General features: G+C 42.7%; 2 protein-coding genes across 5 annotated transcripts; one reads left to right on the top strand and one right to left on the bottom strand.

The window, feature by feature from the left end:
* Nucleotides 1-787: 787 nt before the first annotated feature.
* stk36 (serine/threonine kinase 36 (fused homolog, Drosophila)) lies at nt 788-7,873 on the bottom strand. 4 transcript variants are annotated; one of them, XM_044223818.1, is made up of 20 exons: nt 7,414-7,872; nt 7,180-7,320; nt 6,961-7,038; nt 6,740-6,870; nt 6,403-6,652; nt 5,635-5,728; nt 5,328-5,512; nt 5,070-5,245; nt 4,876-4,981; nt 4,575-4,706; nt 4,307-4,483; nt 4,117-4,208; nt 3,922-3,985; nt 3,617-3,727; nt 3,432-3,506; nt 3,218-3,335; nt 3,001-3,127; nt 2,710-2,890; nt 1,560-2,495; nt 788-1,175 (listed from the first exon to the last, which is right to left on the bottom strand). In XM_044223818.1, the coding sequence occupies exons 1-20, from the start codon at nt 7,495-7,497 to the stop codon at nt 1,023-1,025; spliced, it is 3,411 nt and encodes a 1,136-aa protein (XP_044079753.1). In that variant the 5' UTR covers nt 7,498-7,872; the 3' UTR covers nt 788-1,022. The 4 variants fall into 4 exon arrangements, with proteins under 4 accessions (XP_044079753.1, XP_044079754.1, XP_044079757.1 ...); XM_044223819.1 differs by having other exon boundaries at nt 5,070-5,242; XM_044223822.1 differs by lacking the exon at nt 3,617-3,727 and having other exon boundaries at nt 7,414-7,873.
* Nucleotides 7,874-9,307: 1,434 nt separating this feature from the next.
* LOC122888865 (A disintegrin and metalloproteinase with thrombospondin motifs 15-like) lies at nt 9,308-21,580 on the top strand. The gene is made up of 8 exons (XM_044223824.1): nt 9,308-10,494; nt 14,415-14,547; nt 14,690-14,857; nt 17,117-17,400; nt 17,525-17,702; nt 17,802-17,974; nt 18,660-18,835; nt 18,980-21,580. The coding sequence occupies exons 1-8, from the start codon at nt 9,559-9,561 to the stop codon at nt 19,773-19,775; spliced, it is 2,844 nt and encodes a 947-aa protein (XP_044079759.1). The 5' UTR covers nt 9,308-9,558; the 3' UTR covers nt 19,776-21,580.
* The last annotated feature ends 1,875 nt before the right edge of the window (nt 21,581-23,455 follow it).

Below are 23,455 nucleotides of genomic sequence, written 5' to 3'. Positions count from 1 at the left end.
ACAAGTCCTGCCTTTTTGAATGTAGTAAATCTCGTTTTTTGATAAAGCAAAGTTCAAACCTCCAGGGCCTGATGGACGCCGACAAGCGCTCCTTTCTGATCCGACCCCGCGGCCAAGACACTTGGAAGAAATGAAAACTTGTATTATTATCATCATTATTGAATCGTTCTTGTTTAGTCGAGGTGACGCTGTAAAGGGGACAATTTAAAAAGGAATGAACAATTAATTCAACGTCCAACCCTCCGAAAAATGCTGTTTGCAGTGGCCCGACAACTCAATAAATCAAATCCATTTTATTTATATGGTCCGAAATCAAAAAACTCAAATTTGCTCCAAAAGGTTTTCCGTACAGCATACGACACCGTTTATCTTTACATGGTCGATTCGGTTAAGGCAAAACGTGCGCTACACCGAAATGTACAAAAACTAAAACCTGCGCTGCTGTAGAGCATTCCTAATGCAAAAGTGAATTACTCCACCTGTGTGTTGCTCATAACGACTATTTATCAGAATCAGAAATACTTTATTGATCCCCGAGGGGAAACTTTTGTTACAGCAGCTCACTGTCACATCAGTGCACACAGGGATAGAAGTACTAAGCAAATCAAAATATAATGCAGGTCAGATAAATGATTATCATTGGGGAGAGGCCTAGAAGGTAAAAAGAGTCTATTCGCGGATTAAAAAGCTCTGCCGTCGTTTCTGCTGAATTTCGATTACAGTTACATTGTTTTTTTCTTTTCAAGTTTGAATAACTGGTGCCATGAAATGAAACATCAGATCAACATCAACGACAAACTGTTTTATTTCAACACACACAACCACAATTTCAGTGGGGCCAACAAAGATCTTCATTAAGAAAAGTTACTTTTTATTTGCACCATTTTAATTCGATGTATTAGGTTCACTTACACTTTTTTAAAGACACTTTAGAAAAAATAAAAAAAGTGATATGACTGTCAGTAGTCCTCTACCACATTGCTTAAGACGGGGAAGTCATATTGCATTGTGAGGAAGAAGAATTATTTACAGGTGGCATTTAAATCTGCTATCATTCCTACTGTGGACTGTGGACTCACTTGCAGCTGCCCAATGAGCTGATGATAGTCACATTGTGGAGGTGCATGTTGTGAAGCCTGAAGAAGTTTCTTACTGGCATCGAGGGATATCAGGACCTTCAAATAAATGCAAAAGAAAGTGACTAACTTGAAAATAGTTTTATACCAGTTTAAAGTGCCAACACATGCATGGAGGTATGACAAAATATCTAACCCCTGAAAGAATATGCAAGGAACTTTGACCAGTAAACACATTTATATATAGGAATGAATGAGCTCAAGGTAATACTACGGTTAAGAGGCAAGTCTTGAAGGCATTAAAAAGAAATAGTGTGAAATGTTTTCTTCCTTAAAGAAACTAAATACACTCTTGTAGCTTTAATATGTTGTATTAAAACATTTAACAATTACAAAATGGTCCTTCTAACCAATTTCTGAAAACAGAAAAGGAGTCATTGTAATATCGACATCTGCCCTCCTTTAACCTGCTCTTTTCGTTACCTGACGTATTGCGTCCCGCTCGCTGTACAGGCGCAGGGTTGCTATGGCAGCTTGTCTCACTGCATTATGAGAATCCGTGCACGCAGCTCTCAGAAGTAAACTGGACACGTCTTCCTCCAACAACAAGGAAACAGCGCCATCAACATTTACCAGGTTTCCCAGGGCTGCACAACAGTGACGACGTGTGAGGGTATCAGGGTCAGTGATCAGAGGCGCGAGCATGGCCGCCGTCCTCCTCGCTTCCTCCACCCACCTGCGCCCCTCCTCATCGACCACTCCCTGTTTTACTATAGTAGCCAAATCTCCCACAGCGTCAATGTGTGAACACTTGTGTTTATTTTGTTCCTTCTCTTTGGCCCACCCTGTAGTGTCACTGCCCTTTCCATTGGACCTACCCATTATAAACCCTGCCGCAATATATCCCAACCAGTTCCCGACTGCTCTGCAAGCCATCCGCCGAACAGGAATGCAGGAATCATGAAGACAGTCTATCAAGCTTTTGAAAATGTCAGGTTGCAGGGTGCGCAGTGTAGGAGGCCTGAATGGATCCAAATGTCCCAAAAGTCTGCATGTGGCAGCCCTGATCTGGTCATAAGAGTGAGCCAGTGCCTGGTGCAGCACTGAGGCTTCCAGGTGAAGCTGAAGGCGGGCAGGCCGAGGGGAACAACGGGCTACTTGGGACAACAGAGTTAGGAGCTCCGCGGCAGAATCCCACAGCACATCCAGCTGCAGCAAGTCAGAGAGTAGAGAGCTGGCAGTTCTGGTTAGTGGAGTCTCGTGTTTGGAGGCAATGAACTGGCTGTTCGTGGGTAGCGCGAAAAAACCACAAGCAGCTTTTCTGAGGCGGGAAACGGAGCGGTCGGGGTCACACAGAAGCAAACGGCTCAGCAGGGAGAGAGGCAGCTCTAGTAGCGGAGGAGGAAGAGTTTTAATCACCTGCCAAAGCACGAAAAAACAAAATCATCCAGACAACTCTTCACAGATCAAACAGCTGACAACAAACAACACAATGCTCTCACAAAAGTACAGACACATTAAGATGTAAAATAATGTGGGCCTGATGTGAGCCTACTGCAAGAGTTATCCTGTGTTGCATCAGAGAAATATGTTTGTCAGCGAGGTCTTTATCGGAGCATGGGAAGGCCCTAACCTGCAGGAGGCTTGCAACAATACCACAACCGTCATACAACTGGAAAATGGTGGACATGGTGTGTGAAGGCAGGTCCAGGGCAAATGGAAAGCACAACAAGTGGCAGCTCAACACGGACAGGCTGTCGCGACTCAGATCCAGCTCAAGTCTCCCAGGATTGCCTTCAGCAAACAAATGAAGACTGTAGGGTATAAAAGATGCTATTGTTAGCTCCAGGCGTAGTAGCTGTGCTGCTCTAAGATTGGTGATACAAATTAAACAGTGTGTTAATAAGGAAATCTGAACACCAACCAGTCAGTGCCCAGCAGCTGGCCAAGAGTGTATACACATTTTGATTCACACTCAGAAAACAGAGGAATGCACGAGTATGGATCCTTGGTGAAGACAAACAGCGCAGTAGACAGAAAAGAATACAGCCCTGATGTACAAAGAAAATGAAAAAATAAGTTACAAAAAACTACAAGTGTTTTTAAATACTGCAGGCTTCATAGGATACGTATATATATACCATTTGCTGAACAGAAGACTGCATCTGGTGTTGTCCTTGCTAGTGAAGTGCCAATTCTTTTCCATAGATCAAGAAACATTACTGGATCTAAACATGAAGATCCAGAGCCATTTTCATGCTGTTAAAAGAAAAAAAAAGAAAAGGCAAAATTCCGTTTTATCTCTAGTTTCCATTCAGTCAAATTTTTTTAATCACATTGTGGTTATTATCTGACCTCAGAGAGTGTGTGTAGGAGTAAAGACAGGAGGCCATCACAGAGTCCCCAGCCAGAAGGAAGAGAAAGTTGGGGCTGACAAGGCAGATGAGAGGGTAACACTTGTGACACTGGTGGATCACTTTAAACTTGCATCAAAAACTGTCAAATGATTGCCCAATATACAAATTACACACATTCAGTACCTCATATGAGTCCAAAAGCAGGTTTTTCAGCAAGGAGGTTAGACTGTCCAAATTAACTTCGACATCAACATTGTGTTGTGTTAACAGAGACAAAACAGAGGCAGCCAGAGGCTAAAGAAGAGATTACAAAATCAAAATCAACTGTTTCATACAACTGGCAAGCTAACTGTAAAAACAAAGGTAATTGCCAGTTACTTATATACACACACACACACACACACACACACACACACACACACACACACACACACACACACACATACATACATACATACATACATATACTAACTTCAATGAGTACTTACTGCCAAAGGAATAAGGTTTGGTTGACTGAGAATTGTGATGAAGGGCTTGGTGAACTCTTCCAGTCTACAGTAAGAGAACAGATGATGAGCTGCAACAGTTGAATGACTGTGATGTATGATAGTCACTCACTGTATACATAAAGCATTCAACAAATCAACAAAATCAGCTTCAGTGAGGAAAAGGAATAATTATACCTATGCTCCTCTTCCACCCAGTCACAGTGCTCCTCCCAGTAGATCATGAGCACAAGAATCATTTCTCCAAGTGCTGGCACACTCCACGGTTGCTGAGCAGGAAAAAAAGTAGAAAAAGTTCAATACAAGTCAGTAATACTGTTGCAGGAATAGTGTATTTTTGAAAATGGGTCCATTCCCGAGCAATAACCTTGATGGAATTTGAGTTTTCTACAGTATCGTGGACTAGGTCAAAGAGGACATGGGGTAGTCCAAGTTCACGGCCGATGTGGTACGACTTCTCGAGGTCAGACGTCAGAATCAGGTTGCGTAAGACCTTCAGCGGTTGGTGAATGCGCAATGCTTCTTTAACAACACCAGCTGTTAGCTGACCAAACAAAAACAAAAAAAGAGACTAAATGCAAAATTGTTCCGAGGTATAATCAATTTATGCTCAATTGAAAATTGTTCCTAATTACCTCAGCTTTAAATGCCAGGATCTTGGATATAAGTTGAGGTATGATGGCACTGTGGTTCAATAGTTCTTTCTGCTGCCTGCTGGGATCTGATTCTTGGACCAGTTTCTCCCAATAGTCCTCACTGTCAACATCCTGAAAGAACAAAAAATTATTGATACTGTAGGACACATTTTCCTTTAAGATTGCAACCATTATTCTTCTTTATTACCAGAGTAGACTTGCTACTTTATATTATGGAACAACACACATTTTCTAAATGGACAATGTCTTTTTATCACTAGAAAAAGCAGCTGACACTGACCTGCCTGTGCAGTGTGGTCTGACTGCCCTCACTGCATCCCTGCACTATTCGCGGCCCAACCTCTACAGAGGGGAACTCCTGTTCATAGTCCCTGCTGATCTGACCCCTGCAGAGGAAATGCCCATAACCATCAACACACACCTCAGTCTGTTTTGGTGGTATATTGTATTTTTATTCTGAACTTCCATAAACACCTATGTTTTGAACTCAGGCAGGCTTGATTGTTTGGGTTGAGGCTTTGATTGGCAGCTGTCATGACCGAGTGACCTGAGGTAACAGAGACATCACTGGAGGGGGGCTTGGCTCTAGGGGATGCTGCTGCCATCTCAGAGTTGGCCCTTTCATTTCCCACTCCAGCCTTCTTTTTCTGCTAATGTACACAGAACAGCTTAAAGCTCCTCCATGAATTTCCACATGACTAAGTTAAGAATAAAAATCAATTTGTGACTCACTTTCGCACTGTCACCGCCTACTGGTTTCCCTCTGTTACTGCTGTCCTTCTGTTCCCTGGCCTTTCGCAATAATCTGCTCTCTCCATTCAGTAGGGTCTTTGCCGCCACTTGCTGAAGTTTCAGCGCCAGCATGTCTGGGCTGGGTGTGACTGTCAGAGGGCTGAAAACACTTGTGTCTGACAACACTGTGCCAACACATCAATATGGGAATAAAACAGTTCAAATCAGACATCAGAATAATCTCTAAAACACACCAGTCATGCATATTTGAAATTCTTCCATTAAAATTAAGCGTTTTAAGCATCACCTAGAGCACCATCAGCAACAAAGGGATGGTGCAGGAGGTCTGGCCATGACAACCGCTTCTGAGGGTCTTTGGTCAACAAACCTTGCAGGAAACTCTGTAAGGGAAATATCAGATAAGCACTGTGATTAAGGCAATGTGTTGTGTTTGTCATAAATCAAAACACCCAATGCCTTGTCTCCATTGGCCCCTTTAGCAGGCCTGTAGCTATCACTGATGATACCAGGGACATGTCCTAAGTATCTTTGGCTAAAATGTTTGAGGCCCCTGAAGTGCAGTCTATCTTCTGTAGCTGACAGTTACACACGATGGCTTTTGAAGATCTTCAAAGGATCTAAATGTGACTATTTCAAGGGGGAATCTTTATCACACCAGTCACCAAGACTGGCACAAATATATGTTTAAACTCAGGCTGACGAGAACAAAAGAAACACAAATGATACATTTGACTGCTTTTAAGCCAAGACAGAACAGGAAAACTCCAAATTATTAAAGTTAATTGTTTTGGGCGTCTGGTCAAAATGATCTGCACTGGGGTGCAAGGGTGGTACTTGGACTCAAAGTACACAGTATTAGCCACAGTATTTCTAAAATCCTTGCTACAGTCCTACCCTTAAGCACAGCTCTGGGCCACCTGGCTGTGAAATGGAATGATAAGGCTTTAAGTTTTCACTGTTCAATCAGCTTGCCTTGTTTGAAATCACATTTTTATACAGTGCAGATGTTGGCTTTGACCCAAACATGATACAGCACGACATAGCTGTAAAGTACCGTGCAGCTGGCGCTCATAGTGTCTGGCCATTTGACTGGGTCTCTCACTATGAGCTGCACCAGGTGGAAGATGGAGTTAGTGTAGAACGGGGGCGCCCCCGTGTGGAGTTCATAAAGGATGCAGCCCAGAGACCAAAGATCCGCAGTGTGATCATATGGCTTCTCCTCCACCAGCTCAGGGGACATGTACAGAGGTGTTCCCTTGATAGAAGTCAGCACCAAGGTGGAGACGCTCATGGCCCTTGCAAACCTGCAGTGAGATTGCATCACATAGTTTATCTTTGTTGAAATGATGAATACAGCTAATTTTTCTTTAAAATAATCAACATCTACCTACCCAAAGTCACACAGTTTCACCACCCCACTTTTCCCCAGCAGTATATTTTGTGGTTTCATGTCTCGATGAAGAATGCGATGGGAGTGTAAGTAATACAGAGCTGAGACCAGCTGGCAGGCAATCTCACGGACCTTGGAGGAAGGGAGGAGTGAGCAAATGTTGATCATGTGAAACCATGATAACTCTAATGTCTGGCATAACTCTGCACTGGAAATGAATACCTGGCTCTCTGGCAAATTCCCATCATCCTCAAGAATCTGGAACAGCTGACCCTCTGCATACTCAGTTACAACGACAACCTGTTACCAACATAAAAGGGATTATGGTCATGGGATTATTAACTCAGATGTAAAGATAATTAGTTAGTTTGGTAGATCAAATAAACTAAGTGATAGCAAACTAAGATGCATTTTGTGTTTTAAAAATTACAGTAAACAGACCTCAGTTTCCGTCTCAAAGCTGTCAAAAAGTTGGACAATATTTGGATGTTGAAGACCCCTCATAATCTCAATCTCCCTCTTGAGACTTCGTAGCTCCTTTTCAGAACGACCCACCTTCGGCATGAACTTCAGAGCCACCACCTGATGGACACAGATAAACAGACGGTGAAACGGTGTGACTAAACAACCATTCAAACAGCTATCAAACCTACTATTCCTACCAAAACTACTTACTTGGCCAGTAAATCTTTTCCTTCCCTTGTAAACTCGACCAAACGAGCCCTCTCCCACCAGCTCCAAAACATGATACAAATTCATGTCGACGGAGAACGGCAGGAGGCTAACGTTACAACTGACAGACAGTGAACATCGGTAAGTTATCGTTTTGGACAGTAGACACGCGGTTGTTTCATTCCTTCTGTGCAAGCACAGTAGCTTGGATTCAAAACGTTAAAGTTTACAAGTCCCAAGTTATGACTAGTAGCCTAGTGTAGATGCTAATGTTAGTTTAGAGCGGTAACTACAGTTTACTTTTTGGATTTGGTAACAACAAATACGATGCATGCCAGAGAGCAAGTCTAACTGCCGTTTCACAAAAGTAACAAAAGACATAATACAGTTTGACTTTCCGCACACATATACTCAGTATTTGTATGGGTGGCCGTTTAGTAGCTTATTTCTGACAACGAGCAGTTATTTTAATAATTTCTTCACATTGTAATACTAAAGTCAAAACTGGCGTTTCTGTAGACAACACGTAAGCAGGGGTCCTTAGCCTAGCAACCACTGCTGCGTTCCTGGCAACGGGCAGAGAACGGAAAACAAAACAGGCGGCTAGCTGGAGGAGAGTGACCTCATGTGAAGAGCCGAGGGCGCCACACCATGGATGATCCACTAATTTTAAAGCACACAATGATGTATTACATATATGGCTATGCACATTTTCTGTGCAGGTTAAAACACCTTCAGCACACCCCAGATATAGGTAGCCTACAGTGATTATTTACATTTCTCTTTCGAGGTGTCTGCCTCTCAACCTCTCACTCTCTCTCCACCTGTCTGGGTCTCCATGTGCCTCTCTCACTGTAGCTGCACCAGTGGTGGAGAAAGTGTTAAGTGCTGCTTAACATGTAGCCTATGTAAATTGCATTTTACTGTTGTAGTTGGTCGAGGTAATAATTAATAATAATTAATTTGAACTACTTCATATGCTGTTGGGCAGTTTAGTCAACAAGAAATCAATGCATTTTAAAGAATGATAATATGTTCTGTAAATAAAGTTTTAAACTGCAAAGTAATTAGTGGAGGTGAGTAAAAAGTACCATATATCCCTCTGAAATGTAATGGAGTAGAAGTAACCTATAAAGTTGCATTAAATAGAAATACCCCAGTAAAAATTGCTTTAAAGTACAGTAGGCCTACTGAGTGAATGTGCTTAGTTACTTTCCACCACTTCTCTGCACTTGTGTCATTGCATTACAGGCTAGATCTGGGAGTAATAATCAGACTACACTCAGTCTTTAAAATAAAGGATCCCGGTTCTTTTGTTGTCCACCAGATGTCGTACACGATTTACGCAGCGAAACAGATCTGACCATGACATGAAAGCTGATAAAGAATCACAGTATCCTGATGTTCCTCTAAAGGACTTCAGTTGCAATATTATAGTGACTTGTGCCATGTTCACCTTATATCTGCAGTATTCCTGCCGCCCACTGATGTTCCATTTAAGATGCAATCTTTATAAGTTATCAAAGCATCTTTCTTAAGTAGCCTATATTAAAATTAGGGATGGGGGGGGCATATTTATGCTGATCTGGCGTGCTGCTCTTTATGTGTTTATTAATTGCATCTTCGCAATGTGGCCAAAAGTGTCAATTTAGTAATGACTTGATGGGGTTCTGCCGATTATGTGGAGTCAGGCAGGGTCTCAGCACACAAAGTCCTGGAAGCAGGAGATCTGACAATTCATCACAGTGTGTTGGGACATGATGATAGGCCTGCTGTTTGCTGAGTTTCAAGTGGCCGCAGAAAAAGTCTTGAGCTGAGACGCGCATCCAATGAGCGCCTCCAAAGACTGCCCCCCTCCAAAAGAGAGATAGAGTTTCCATATTTTTTACACATGACGAAAATGCATAAAGTCCACAGAAGGCAGGAGTCGCCTCAGCACACGCAGGTGGAGAATGGGAATGGGTCATGACCAGGAGGAGTTTGCACTGAGTGGACTTGTACGACCTGCATTGTTTTAGAATCCTGCGCATTGGATTATGCTCTTCATCCTGATCTGTGGCTCTCACCGCTTCCATTGAGCTTGCAGATTCAATATCGTTCTGTTTTATCTGTATATCATTGCATTCTTTTTTGAATGCAAGCATCGTCATGTTTATCAGAACAACTTTTCTCCTCTACTTTGTGGCCTCATTCTCAAAACTTGTTCGTTGCATGGAAAGTGAACTTTGCTTTCCGATTAGATTGGATAACCACAACCATGACAGGAGGGATTTTGACAACGACGTGGATATCCTTAATGGAAAATGTGTCCTAAAAATACGAGCTTTCCAGCAGGAATTGGTGATCGATTTACACCAGGACTCTAATTTCATTGCCCCTTCCATTTCTAACCAAGACGCATTCTGGCTCTCCAACACCGATGCCACCACTGACCTGAGCCGGTGTTTTTACTCCGGCTATGTGAATGCTGACCGCTATTCTTATGCTGCTTTGAGCCTCTGTAGGGGTTTACAAGGTGCATTTGGCTTCCAGGGCTGGGAATATTTTATCAGCCCGGTGCAAAATGACACCAGAAGCGCAGAAAGTGCGCACATCATCCGGCGCAGAACCAGCAACAACCTTAAACCCAATTCAACCTCTAGGTGCGCAGTGGACAGCGACATAAGTATCCTGCTTGCGCAATCGTTGGAGAAATATAAGCAACTAAAAGATTACAGCAATGTGACCGAAACGATGCTGAAGAGGATGGGGAGAGCCAAAAGGTTCGCTTCAATCCCCAGGTACGTGGAGACGCTCGTGGTGGCGGACGAGTCCATGGCGCAGTTCCATGGAGATGACCTAAAACACTACCTCTTGACACTGATGTCAGTGGCAGCGAGGCTCTACAAACACCCCAGTATTCTTAACTCCATCAGCATCGTAGTTGTGAAGATCGTGATTATTTCCGAGGAGGACATAGGACCCAAGGTATCCGGGAACGCAGCCATGACGCTGCGAAACTTTTGCACTTGGCAAAAAAAGATGAACAAAAACAACGACAAGCATCCAGAGTACTGGGACACCGCAATCCTTTTCACTAGACAGGTAAAGTGCTTTATTTGAGTTCACACTACAAGGGTTGGGGTAACAGACAATAATGTTGTAATGTAGTGAGCGTAATTACGCACAGAAATGCGTAAATCTGATGATTTTTTCTCAGCAAATACCTTATTTCATCTTGATAAAATAATGACGACAGTGATAATGATACAAAATACCCATACCGTCTTTTCTATGTATGGGCAAGGCATGTTTATGTTTGATAAGAGAAGAAATTGTTCCCAAAATGCCGTAGACTTTACAACAGGCTTCCTGCGGTCAGTTAATTGGTTTGCTCTCAAAACACACTCTCCACCTGTGGCACTTAGTGCATATCCAGTCCACCAACACCATCACAGCTTTGACACTGAGGCTTGGTCACTAAGGAAATGACTTGAGCTGAACAGAGCAATAGTCCTGATTGCTCTTCATGGATCCTTGGAGGGTTGTTTTATAGACTTGGAACCCACCTCTCTGCACTCCCAAATATTTGACAGATGACACAGGGTCAGAGATGAAGTCATTGCTCACATTCATTGGTCAGTGTGTAACCCACTGATCTATGATGAACTGTCTGCCTTGTGGAATCTGGCCACTTTGATTTCATTTTTACATCGAGGACATGGAATAAAGCTGACAAATCAACCCTGCAGATACATATTTAGTTACTGAGAAAGATAATGTTTGGATATTGTTCAGTCTTCAGTCAAAAGGTCAACTGCAGGCGCAGCGACAGTCTCAAAGCCTTCGCTACCAGAGTTAAAGAGTCAAACATAACATAATGTCACTGTGCCATGTCACTAACATGGCACAACACATCGTATTAGAGCTCAAGCAAATGCTTGTTTTACCTGTAACTTTGCCAAATTTAAGGACTGTTAGTGCCCTCAGGGATTCACTAGTCGGAAGTGTCTTGTTTCTCTCAGCCGTTCCCATTCTTCCTCCAGCTGTGGGTTTTCCAGCCCTACCCACTACCTTGCATGCTCCTCATTAAACAGGCCCCCGAAGGGAGAGATGAAGGGAGGTGGGAGTGATGTGTGTGTGTGTGTGTGTGTGTGTGTGTGTGGGGGGTTCTTATGTGCATGTCAGACATGTCACATCCCTCCATGTTTCTGCCCCACCTGCTCGCCCCACATCTGAAACAAGCTGCTCCAAAGGGCCAGTTCTGTACAGCTGCAGTCAGCCTGCACTGCTGCATCTTTACAACACATTCTTCACTCTGTCATACACTTCCTCTCTCATTCATTCTTTTTTCTGTAGGGCTCCTATATGTATGTACAGTATGCTCTTCCTGGTGAGGTCATGACACTTCAAAGATGGGCTGTATTTTCCATAGAAGTACTTCAGATACAAAATCTAGGGTGTTACCAGGTTTTGGGATCATAAGCTCCACATGCAGAGTTGATGTTATAAACTGTAGCCAGTTTAGATGACCCCATTTTAACTGTACTGGACTTGCCTACAGACAGTGAGTCATGAGGCTATAATCTGCTATATAAAGCAGAAATACAGGCGTCAAGGGATTCAGTCACTGTTTGAGTTAACATTATATTGGACTGAATGAGTGACCTAAGCTGCTTTGATCAGAGGTTTGACAAACTGTAACAAGTGCCGTTTTTCAGAAGCAGCTGCATTTACCAGGATTGGTCAACCAAAGCGTCTCTACACCTCATTTATTACCATCCATTTTCTTAGGCACAAAAGTAGGAACCTACAGCATATATGCCTGTATTGACATTTCACTTTCCATGCAACGAAAAAAGACATTTCAGCTTTATTTATGAATAAATATAATATTCAATCAATCCCCTTCATGAATAAATACACAAGATTGTTTTGGGCTTGCTAACATCATGTGCAAAACATCCAGGATCTCCACACTTCAAGGACTAACAAATGTGATCATGAACTTACATGTAAAACTGCCAGGTCTTGTTTGTTGAAATCTGACTGACAAACCGTTTGCCATTCAGGCCTTTAACATGCATACAGACAAATACACTCCTCCCAGACTCAAGGTACTGTTGATTCATAACTTGGTGACTCAGCATTAGTCAGTTTAGTCAGTGGTGTTGTTTTGGTTTACCATGGCTTTCAATGGGCATTTAAGGCACGTCCATTGTCTGCTGTTTACCAGCCCACAGTGTAATTTGTAGGTTTTATAAAGACCAACTGCGGTTGTCTTTAAACTCTATAGCCAGCATGATTGTTGTGTAAAGAATGTTTACTCAGTTCATTAAGTTACACAGAAAATTCATTGTATGTGAACAGCCAATCTCCCAAAGACTAAATCTAACTGTAAATCTGACGTATTTATGTTTCCCCTGGGAGAGAGGGGGGTGGTTGCACTTTAACTCACAGCGTGTTTGCCTTTACTTACATGATAGATAATGGGTTGAGAAAGAAAGGAGTACACCCAAATATGTCCGGATGTCATAAACCATGTCTGTGCTACTGCTGTCTCAGAACTATTTTTCACTCTTCATAATCTTTAGTTTAAACAGTACTAACTGAAACTCTGAGCACCCAAAACACAAACTGCCCAGATGGTGGTTAAATGCATTGAAATCTGTGCACATAATAAAATGGAAATATTTCTTTGCTGAGATATCTTGCTTATTGTTTTGAAATTGCAGAAACACACCAAAAAAATGCAAAGATAGATGACAGATGTGAGAAGTAGGTCATAGCTAAGAACAAACTCATTGACACGGCTGTTTCTTCTCCCCAGTTTGTCTTGCAGTTTTTAGTTTTTGCTCATAAATGGCCCAAACGTTCAGATGTCATCTGCACAAGAGCACATCTGGACTAGATTTGCACTGGCCAACAACTGTGGTTTTGTGGTTTATTCTAGGAATGATTTGTCATAGCACTCGAGGTCTTCACTTGGCACTGTGTTTTATGTGTACGTTCAGTGCAGCAGAGGAGTGTAGGGGCTGTGTGACATTAAACCAGTGCTGTGCTTTATCTGTAATAGCTGACTGCCACTGGTTTTCTGTGCTTCTGGGTATGTAGAGACAGTGCCGTTTAGGAGCCAGGCAGATGGGCGAGTCTCTGTGGTGGTTACTGCCTGTGATTAGGAGGTTCAGCTCCAAATGGATACTTGCTAAGATTGGTTTTTAAAACCTTGTGGTGGAGAAATAGGTCATCTGGAAACTCTGCTCTGGCATGGAAATGTTGTGATTGGGGATAGTTACGTTACCTCATAGATGAAGGTGTGCTCTAAACACTGTTGCCCACTAAAAACATTTAAAGACTGGGTGGTAGAAAGCCTTGCTTAACACTATCATATCTTTTCCCAATCTCTAGGAAACAAATCTTACTGTAATGACAGCAATACAACTTAAAGGATAACTCCAGTTTGTTGGGTCTATTTTTTGTAGTTTTGGCCATAGTTTCTATTGGTATTAATAATGTACTCACCAAATTAATTGTTACTTAATTGTACTCATTGTACTTAGTTGTGCGCAAGTATTTTTCTTGTTCAGTGAGGGAGTATTATGGACGTTTCTGGAGCACTTACTTTATGTTTTACCTCTGAATAAAGTGGTTTAAATAATCCAGCTAAACTGCTGTGATCACCTGAAAGATCAGGTTTTCTTGACTCTGTTTTAGCAATTTCACCATGTTCCCAGATCGCAGCAAATAACTAGGTGATTGGAGAAACCCAATCAGCTGGTGGGGACGCCTGGGTTAGGGTGTCTGATGTTGAAAGAACCGGAAACACCCAATGACCCCAGGGTACATCACTGATGATGTGTCCCAGTGCAATGTTATCATAACAGATAGAAATGAAGGCCAAGGCTACACAAATTGAGAATCAAATTGTAATAAACTGGAGTTCTTTAAGTGTCATGTTCTGCTGGCTTTTTCTTTACCTCTGACCCGCTCAGCTGTACCAATGCAAAATTTTGTTTTTTGTCAAGGACCTGTGTGGAGCCTCCACCTGTGACACTCTTGGCATGGCGGATGTTGGCACCATGTGCGACCCCAAAAGGAGCTGCTCTGTGATCGAAGACGACGGCTTACCTTCAGCCTTCACCACTGCTCATGAGCTCGGTGAGCCCTGCCAACACTATCCATCATTCAATACACATTTGTACTGTAATGTTTCCTGTAGTGTGCATGCATGTGAACAATGACAGATAAAAGTATCTGTGCTTTCATGAAAGACATCTGACATCTCATTCCCCCTCGACAGGACACGTGTTCAACATGCCACACGACAATGTGAAGGCCTGTGAGGATGTGTTTGGGAAACTGCAGGACAACCATATGATGTCTCCCACTCTCATTCAGATCAACCGCACCAGCCCCTGGTCCCCCTGCAGTGCTGCCATCATCACAGAATTCCTGGACAGCGGGCACGGTGAGTTTCCACGACCCCTGACCCCTGTGTTTGACTGCAAACAGTCGCATAGTGTGTTTGAAGAGGTGTGAAGCCAAAGTGAGGGCAGACACAAACTATTACTAAAGGGGAACTCACCCAATTTTAAACATCAAAGTCTATTTACAGGTCACGGGGAGTACTACTGCATATGTGAAAAAAGTAGTATAAAGCCTTTTGTGGCTCCAGAGGGAGCTGCGTGAAGTCTGATAAATTGCTTCAAGTGATGTCACTTGAGGTGACGTCGGTTGGGGCTGAAGACTACAAGTCTGAAAATGAAAAAAATTCTGGGGGTGTGGAGTTAGAAAGAAGTGAGCTTACCAGACCTCTGTAGCCCGATCCTCATCTCTGCTTGAGGCTACATAAGCTGCTACAAGCATGACACACCTGAATCTTCGACCGAACTGTCAGCAGGCGAGTTACATTGTGGGTAAAGTAGGAAGACGAATGTATGAATAAAAAAAGACGAGATCTTTGGTTCTGCTGCATTGATTTTGATGCTTTTTCTTTTAAACGTTATAATAATTACATATATAGGAGTGCAATGCTATATCGGTAGTGTGCTCTTTTAAGGGATGTTGAGCTAGCCAACAGTGCTTCGCAAATATACAGGTAGGTGTTGACCACATTAGGAGAGCACATACTCATTGTATTATTCACATAATCAGACCTTTATGTGTTCACTGTTCTGTTTGTCAGTGGATAAAGATATGGCTTTCATGCAGCAGGAGCAGGCTCTTCTTTTGACATTTTCTGGGTTTCATTTTTTCTGAGTTATATTTGCAATATGACTACAATCATTTGAGGTAAATGCAAGTGAGAGCATGATTAATTTTTTAATGTCTATCTATGCTTGAAATGTGACATCTGCCTAACCTCCTTATGTACCATGCTTATAGAAAAGACTAGCAAAAGCCAAAAAGAAATGTATTTGGTTGGATGCAGATTGTTTGCCAAGCAGGCCAGACCACAGGACTTGGCCTCTGAGCAATGCTAAACGTTTGTTTTAAAACTGCCCCCACATCTGTCCCAAATTAGAGGGCTTGTTCTGGGGAGAGTCACCACAATGGTTTGGACAGCAAGGCGTATCTGCCCAGTGTTTCCCATGCAGGTTTACTCCAAATAGACAAACTTCTTTCTGTGTCCATTTTAGAGATGGTCTGAGAACAAAAGAACACAAACTGGTCCAGAGCGAGACACGGAAGAACATTTTTGACTTGACAGGGAGTGATTTCTATCGAACAAAGTTGTAACTTGGTTTCTCCTGGCCATCTGTCATAAAACCATACTTCAAAAAGCAGAGGGGAGAAAAAAAAACATGTTGCCACAAGTTTGAGGCAGTTTTCATGCAGTGCTGTGCCCCAAATCATTTGTAACCTGTTCATTTCTACACACATACACAATACCGGCTGTTGTTTTCAATGATTGCTCATTGGAGAGCGAGTAGGAAGGAAGAGGTGAGGTTCAGCTTATTCAGTATAGAGTGACTTGTTTATATAGTATTGTACTATCAATTAATCAGTGTGTTTCTTCTGCCAAATTTGCGGTGAAATGGGAAGAAACAAATTTGCCACAAGTTACAGCTCATTCATTCACTGCCTTATTATCTGTTGTGAATTCACCGCAACACGAATGGCATAATAAACAGTTCAAAGTAAGTGAACCCAGTTTTTCCTCAGTGCAAATGACTTGTTTTGGATGTGTAAATTCCCCATAAGGGTGAGAAGCTGTGTGTGTTTCTGAGTGATAAAAACCTCCTCCTGGAAACCTTCTCATCCAGTGACGTTGATCTTTCATGTTTCCAAGCACCTGCTCGTCAAACTCTTCCTATTATTAGCCTGTTCCTGGAAAGGTTACTGTGTACCATTGCACTGTTTGCTATCTGCATGTCATTTTGGTAAAGAGTTTAGAGCTAAGATTTCAAGCTCAAATCTAAAAATGTATGATTATTCTAGTATAACTTCCTCTCCCTGAAAGTCATGCAACAAGGGTGGGATCAAACGAGAGGATGAGCTTGTGGGTTTTTAGGGAGAGTATGAGGATGGGATGGGGTGGGGGTGGCTGTGTGTGGGGCGCTCATGCATGTTTGTGTGTATGTGTCTGTGTGTGGTATGTGGCATACACTGCATGTACTGCATCAAGCTGTACTTTCACTTCAAAGAGCCCAAATCACAAGGGCAATGGCAGAGATGACAGGTTTTATTGCTTCATTGTGTTGCTTACTGAGTCTCCCGCTTCTAGGGGAATGTTTGCTCGACCAGCCTCAGAAACCATTGGTCCTCCTTGACGTGATGCCGGGAGCATCCTACAACCTCAACCGTCAGTGTGAGCTCGCGTTCGGAGAAGGCTCCAAGCCCTGTCCCTTCATGCAACCACCATGTGTCCGTCTGTGGTGCACAGGAAAATCTAATGGCCATTTGGTGTGTATGACTCGGCACTTCCCTTGGGCAGATGGTACCCACTGTGGGGACGAACAGGTCTGCGACCGAGGGATCTGTTCTGACAAACAGGTCCAAAATGTGAAGGTATGGCTCACACAAAGAGTGAGTTCTTGTTATCAACATACAGTATACCATACCTGGGGTGTGATCAAGGAAGGTCTTTGTTGTTATACTTTCTGTATATATGCCACTGGTTTGTGTATTTCAGGTGGACGGCCGTTGGGGTAAGTGGGGCCCGTTCGGTTCCTGCTCACGCACATGTGGAGGTGGCGTCCAACTGTCTAAAAGAGAGTGTAACAACCCAGTTCCGTCAAATGGGGGTAAATACTGCCAAGGGGTTCGGGTCAAATACCGCTCCTGCAACCTGAACCGCTGCCCTGACACAGGTACGAGTCGTTCAAAACAGACAACTATGTCCAATGACATTTTTCCCCCTAGAGCATTCTCACCTCAAACCTTCTGTACCTTCCCTTCCCTCTGTGTAGGTAAGACGTATCGTGAGGAGCAGTGTGAGAGCAGTGGCCGCAGTTTCAACAGTAACCGTATTGCCCCCTCTGCGGTGTGGGTACCCAAGTACTCTGGAGTGTCTACTGATGACAGGTGTAAACTCATCTGCAAGGCTAACGGCACTGGCTACTTCTACGTCCTGGCACCCAAGGTAAAGATAATTTGATTGGTGATTAGACAAAAGTCTGAATAAATTAGGGTTAGATTTTGAGATATGAGGCCAAGATAACCATGAGTCCATGTGGGAGAACGTGACTATATGTCAGCCAGCTCCCTCTGGTCTAAGTGCAAAAAGTGAAGGAAGGAATGAAGGAGAGGAGGACAGTTTAGCTCTTTCAGATAGCAGAGTGTGGAGTGAACTTTAGCAGCAGTGAGAGACAGTTCACACTTCACTCCATCATACCGGCTTAGGAGGAGTAGATAAGAGCACTCACGGGACACGTAGCTCTGAATCACAGAGCAGCTGGATGTTTTAACCACAGAGTCATGACTTTGAACCAAACATCAGTATACAGTACTTTCTGTGTACAGTTTAGTTTAAAACTTTATCTGGAGTTTGGTTCATTTGGTGTCAGCTTTAAGGTATGATACATTTTAGGATGAAAAAATGTCTGTATCTGCAGTTAATGTTTATGTGCAATCAAATGAATTCCTGCTTGAGGATTTTAATAACCTGGAATAAAGATATAAAGCAAAGTAAACTCACAGTGACTGTTATGTGAACTGCAGCGTGTGTTGGATGCTTTATTGTGTTTGCTTCCTGTGAAGATTTTTGATTTCTGTACCATACAGTGTATATGAAAAGCTAACCTTAAAGTGTGTTTGTACACTCCAAGGTTGTGGATGGGACTCCATGCTCCCCAGACTCCACAGGAGTGTGTGTCCAAGGGAAGTGCATTAAGGCTGGTTGTGATGGAAAAATTGGCTCCACCAAGAAGTTTGATAAGTGTGGAATCTGCGGAGGTGATAACAAGGGCTGCAAGAAGGTGTCAGGACTCTTCACAAAGCCTGTGTGAGTAAAATGACATTGACATGGGATAGCTTTTAGAGAATATTGCTTACGTCAGTATATTTTCCCTCTTACTTCAACATGATAGCGCTATCAACTTCACTCCACTATAAGCTCTCATTGACTGTAATATGTTTTGGCCTGCAGGCACGGCTACAACTTTGTGGTCATGTTGCCAGTGGGCGCAGCCAACATAGACATCCGTCAGCGAGGCTACAAGGGAATGATGAGTGATGACAACTATTTGGCGGTGAAGAACAGTGAGGGCCATTACCTGCTCAATGGGAACTATGTAGTGTCATCTGGGGAGAGGGACATCATTGTAAAGAGCAGCCTGCTGCGCTACAGTGGCACAGCCGGCCTCTCCGAGACCCTGCAGGCTGTGAAGCCCTTGGGAGAAGCCCTGACTGTGGAGGTGCTGTGTGCGGGCCAGTTGACGCCTCCTCGCATTCGTTACTCCTTCTACCTTGCCCGTCAGACAAAGGAGGACAAGGCTCTGAAGAAAGAGGGCCGTGTAAACTCCCATAACAGTGTCCTGGCTGAGGATAGTGTCAAGGAGAAGGGAGGAGACAGCCTGAAGAAGTCTTATAGCAAGGAGGATCCCACTCTTGGGAAATGGATATCCACAGGTTGGGACGAGTGCTCAGTGACCTGCGGCAGTGGGATCCAGAGGAGGATGGTGCAGTGTCTGAGACCAGACGGGAAGCCGGGGTTGGACTGTGATCCATCACAAAGACCCTCAGCCATCAGGGTTTGTGGAGACCCATGTCCTGAGTGGCATATTGGGCACTGGTCACCTTGCTCCAGAACCTGTGGGAAGGGCTTCAAGAGACGACCATTGCACTGCAAAACCAAAACTGGGCATCTGCTTCCAAGGGACCATTGCACTGGCTTACGCAAGCCACAGGAGCTGGACTTCTGTAACCTAAGGCCTCCTTGCTAGTGACTAAAATCTATAAACTACAAATCTTTGTTATGTTTTAAATGGACTGAATTGAATCCATCTGCAAGACACACCGTGTCAGTCAGGTGCAGATTTTAACACCTGCATCGTGGGACACTTGCTTGGAAGTACCAAAAGAATATGGGAAGGAGAGTGAAAGCCGCAGGATGAATGCTGGAAGATATTTTTCACTGCCATCACTTGGCTGACTTCAAAAGACATTATCCAGGTCTAACTGATGGCAAAATGACATAATAGAAGGTCAAATCAAATTTTGTCAGCAGATACAGAATGCATATTTGCAAGCAATCAATCTCGTTTACCTTATGAGTCTGGAACCCATTTCATGTCATAATATTTGAACTGTGCAGGTTTCAGAGTTTTAGTTGAGTCTTGCAAATAGATCAGTGAAGTCTTCTGGTTGTCCAATAAATTACTCGCTCATTTTTCAAGAAGCAAATATACCAGGATTGACATGCATAACTTTTTACAAACAGGACTAAAATATAATGCCCATGTGCTGCACAATACTTCACACAGAGAAGGACAATCCATTTAATGATTAACATTATGTGTGTGCCATCTTTTAGGTGGTTTTTCAGGGAATCTTTTAATAATCTTGGAATTGATTCAGAAATGAACCAGATCACATAATCTGTGTGGTTGTACAGATGTAGCCTTGTTTTAACATACTTTCTGTGCTGCTGCTGCTGCTGCATTGTTCATCCAATCCAAATATATATTTAAAAATCTGTTGGTTAAAAGCTGTAGGTTTATCAAGGTCGATACAAGATTGGGTAGATTTCTACAATAAAAAACACTCTAATTTTTTCCTAAAACGTTCACCAAATCAGACAATAATGATGCAGCCAGCATTTCTCCTTCAAAACTAGGGCGAAATCACCTTCGCTGTAGACACTGATTTTCTGTAGACCTCACTCAGCACCAGTCATGGAAACAGTTTAAACTAGAATCTGAAGTCACACTGGCGGCTTTCATGACAGATCTGACTAAACAAAGCAGGGCAGGAAACAATGGCCAGTGGTTTGCTCCCTGTCAGTTGGTGTGGCCGCCAGCTCAGTGATTTCATCAGGCTGCACCCAACATTGCACTGCTCATCTGAGATATGGGCTTAGCCTGATATCACACACACACACATACTCACATGCATGCACATGCACACACATGCTGGGTTCAATTCCTGCCTCCTGTGTGAGGCATGTTTGATCGCTTTCTTCATTTCCTTTATCATTTGACCATAACAATTATCTTCTCAGTTCATAGTGTTCAGCCATGTTAAGTCATGCCTGTCTGGCACAGTTACCACAGATAATTTATTATCAATGAAACGATAAAGCGGAGAAGGGAAGAAAAACTGGCAAGCCCTATGTTATGCTGTACAGAATGTGTGTTTTCCTGGATCTCCTTGTTCATGGCCCCACAGCCTGAGCCAAGCTGTTCTTTCTACACACTAGATGAAATCCTGTAATCCATTATATTCTTGTTTTGTTTCTTAAAGGGGCCACATTGTCCAATCCAACATCCAACTACAGGATAGACCCTGCGTTAGTTGGATTATCATTTTTAGTTTTAGTTTTTTATCAGCTTTTGCACTTTGTACAGCAAAAGAAACTTATGACCTACATGGGCTGCATTGTATACTATGTATACATTTATTCAGCTCTGTGCAAAAAAAATGTAAATACTTTTTTAATCTTTTTTTTACACAGGCATTTGTAATTGTCTTTGACTTCAGTATATTTATTCCAAAAATAAAGCCATTAATAGCTATAACAAATACTGCATTTTTTTTCCTGTTCTGCAATGATTTAATGTCAATATCAAGGCCTGGTCACACCAGGATTTTAAAACACCAAAGCTTTGGTGCAAATTCAATTCATTCCAATGCAATCGCCGCCATTAATAGATTCACTCCTGGGCTTGAGATAAATCCATGCACATTTTTGAACTTTGACCTGCGAATTCACGCTTTGACTGAGAATCCAAAGTGGCAGGAGGCATCATAGCTTACTAGCTGTGTTGCACCATTCACTTTTATTTAATCTCCTCTGTTGGAGTATAAACTGCTGCACTAAAGATGAGTGGTTTACACACAGTTATGAGACAGGAGTCCATGGCACAGATATATCTTTTGAATTAACTGTGTGAACTTATTGTCCTGTCAGCTGTTTCTCAACTTTTTGTTGAATGAAATGATTAACAATGGTGAACAAAATGCTAGGGGGATAAACAGCACAGTACAAGAAAATAGAGAAGCTTGGAGAGATATTGGTAAATGGCTGCATTTTATAAAGTGCTTTTGCCCAGTGTCTTGCCCAAGGACACTTTGACATGGACAGCAGGGGGTGAGGATCAAACTGCCAAGCCTTTGATCAGCAGACAACTTGCTCTACCTCCTGAGCCACAGGTGCCCCATTTTGATTAACCAGCACTAGCCCAGCTAGTTAGTGTGTTAGTGTTTAGCTCGTCAGCTAATGTAGTTCACCAACTAGCCCGGCTAGTAGTAGTAGTAGTAGCCGCTATGTCACCAAGCTCTCAGAATCAAACATTTTGGGAAGATGCACGGATTCATTTTGCTGCACCACCTCCTGGTACCTAAAGCAAGTCCAGTTGCCCTTGACTTAGCACTTTTAGATTAATAGGAACCATCGTTTGACTGCTGAGAGACATGTATCAAAGTCATATTTCACATATACATTTCTGAGGGGATGCTCTGACATTTGAAATTGTGCATTTTAATCCTTAAAAATCAAGTAGTTTTGAACCTTCCAAGTATGAGAAAGCCACATTTGTTAGAAAGTTTGAGGATTTGTTATGCTTCATTTTAAACATAGAATGCTAAAAACACAATAAAGCCTTTATTCAGTTAAAGTAATGCAAAGTTTCCCCCAAAAATGTAAAACACTGCCAGAGGGAGAAATATTACAGAACCCATGCTGAGCAAACTCATAGCAAGGGTCAGCATTAAAATTAAACAGAAGAAAGAGAGGAAGCAGATGAAGTGTGGACTATAAAACATGTGCGAGTACATATGCCCAAGTTCTCTGCTTCCTCTCTGTGAAATATCCAAATTAATTACTGGCTCTCACATCTGCAGCTACAGTAATTGAATAGGTGAGATGGGTGGCCAGCATGCCTTGTAGCAGTTCACTGCAGCCTATAAACTCTACTTTGCCGTGCATTTGTTTCACGGTCAACATTTCAGACATGCAACTACAGATATTTTCCACTGCTTGATGTGGACTCATTCTGCCTGTCTGTGTCTATGCCCAGTCCAAGAATACAGCTGTGTGGGAGAAGGTGGAAATTTTGAATTGTGCAATTTTGACGTGATGACTTATGCATGTCTGAGGGCTTTGAGAAAAAGGTCAGAGTCTAGCATGGGAGGGCTTGTGTCAGACAATTTTTTAACTTTTTGGGGAGGAAGTGATATGTTAAAATAGGCTGAATAGTCTGACCTACATAAGAGCAGATAGAGGGAAAACCTGGAGGAGAGCCAATAGAAATATTTATTTATTCCCCTAGTTGCCTCTTGCCTGGGTTTATAGTCATATCTAGTTGCAGGTTTGATGGCTTTAATTGAGCCAGACTCCTTATCAAAAAGAATGTTTGGCTTCACCAGCTTCTCTCAAGTGAAGTTTTGATTTGGAAAAATAAAT

Source organism: Siniperca chuatsi, linkage group LG14 (assembly GCF_020085105.1).
Source record: "Siniperca chuatsi isolate FFG_IHB_CAS linkage group LG14, ASM2008510v1, whole genome shotgun sequence".
NCBI classification, from domain to species: domain Eukaryota; kingdom Metazoa; phylum Chordata; class Actinopteri; order Centrarchiformes; family Sinipercidae; genus Siniperca; species Siniperca chuatsi.
The sequence above is the reverse complement of the archived record's forward strand: the minus strand, read 5'-3'. Positions and strand labels throughout refer to the sequence as shown.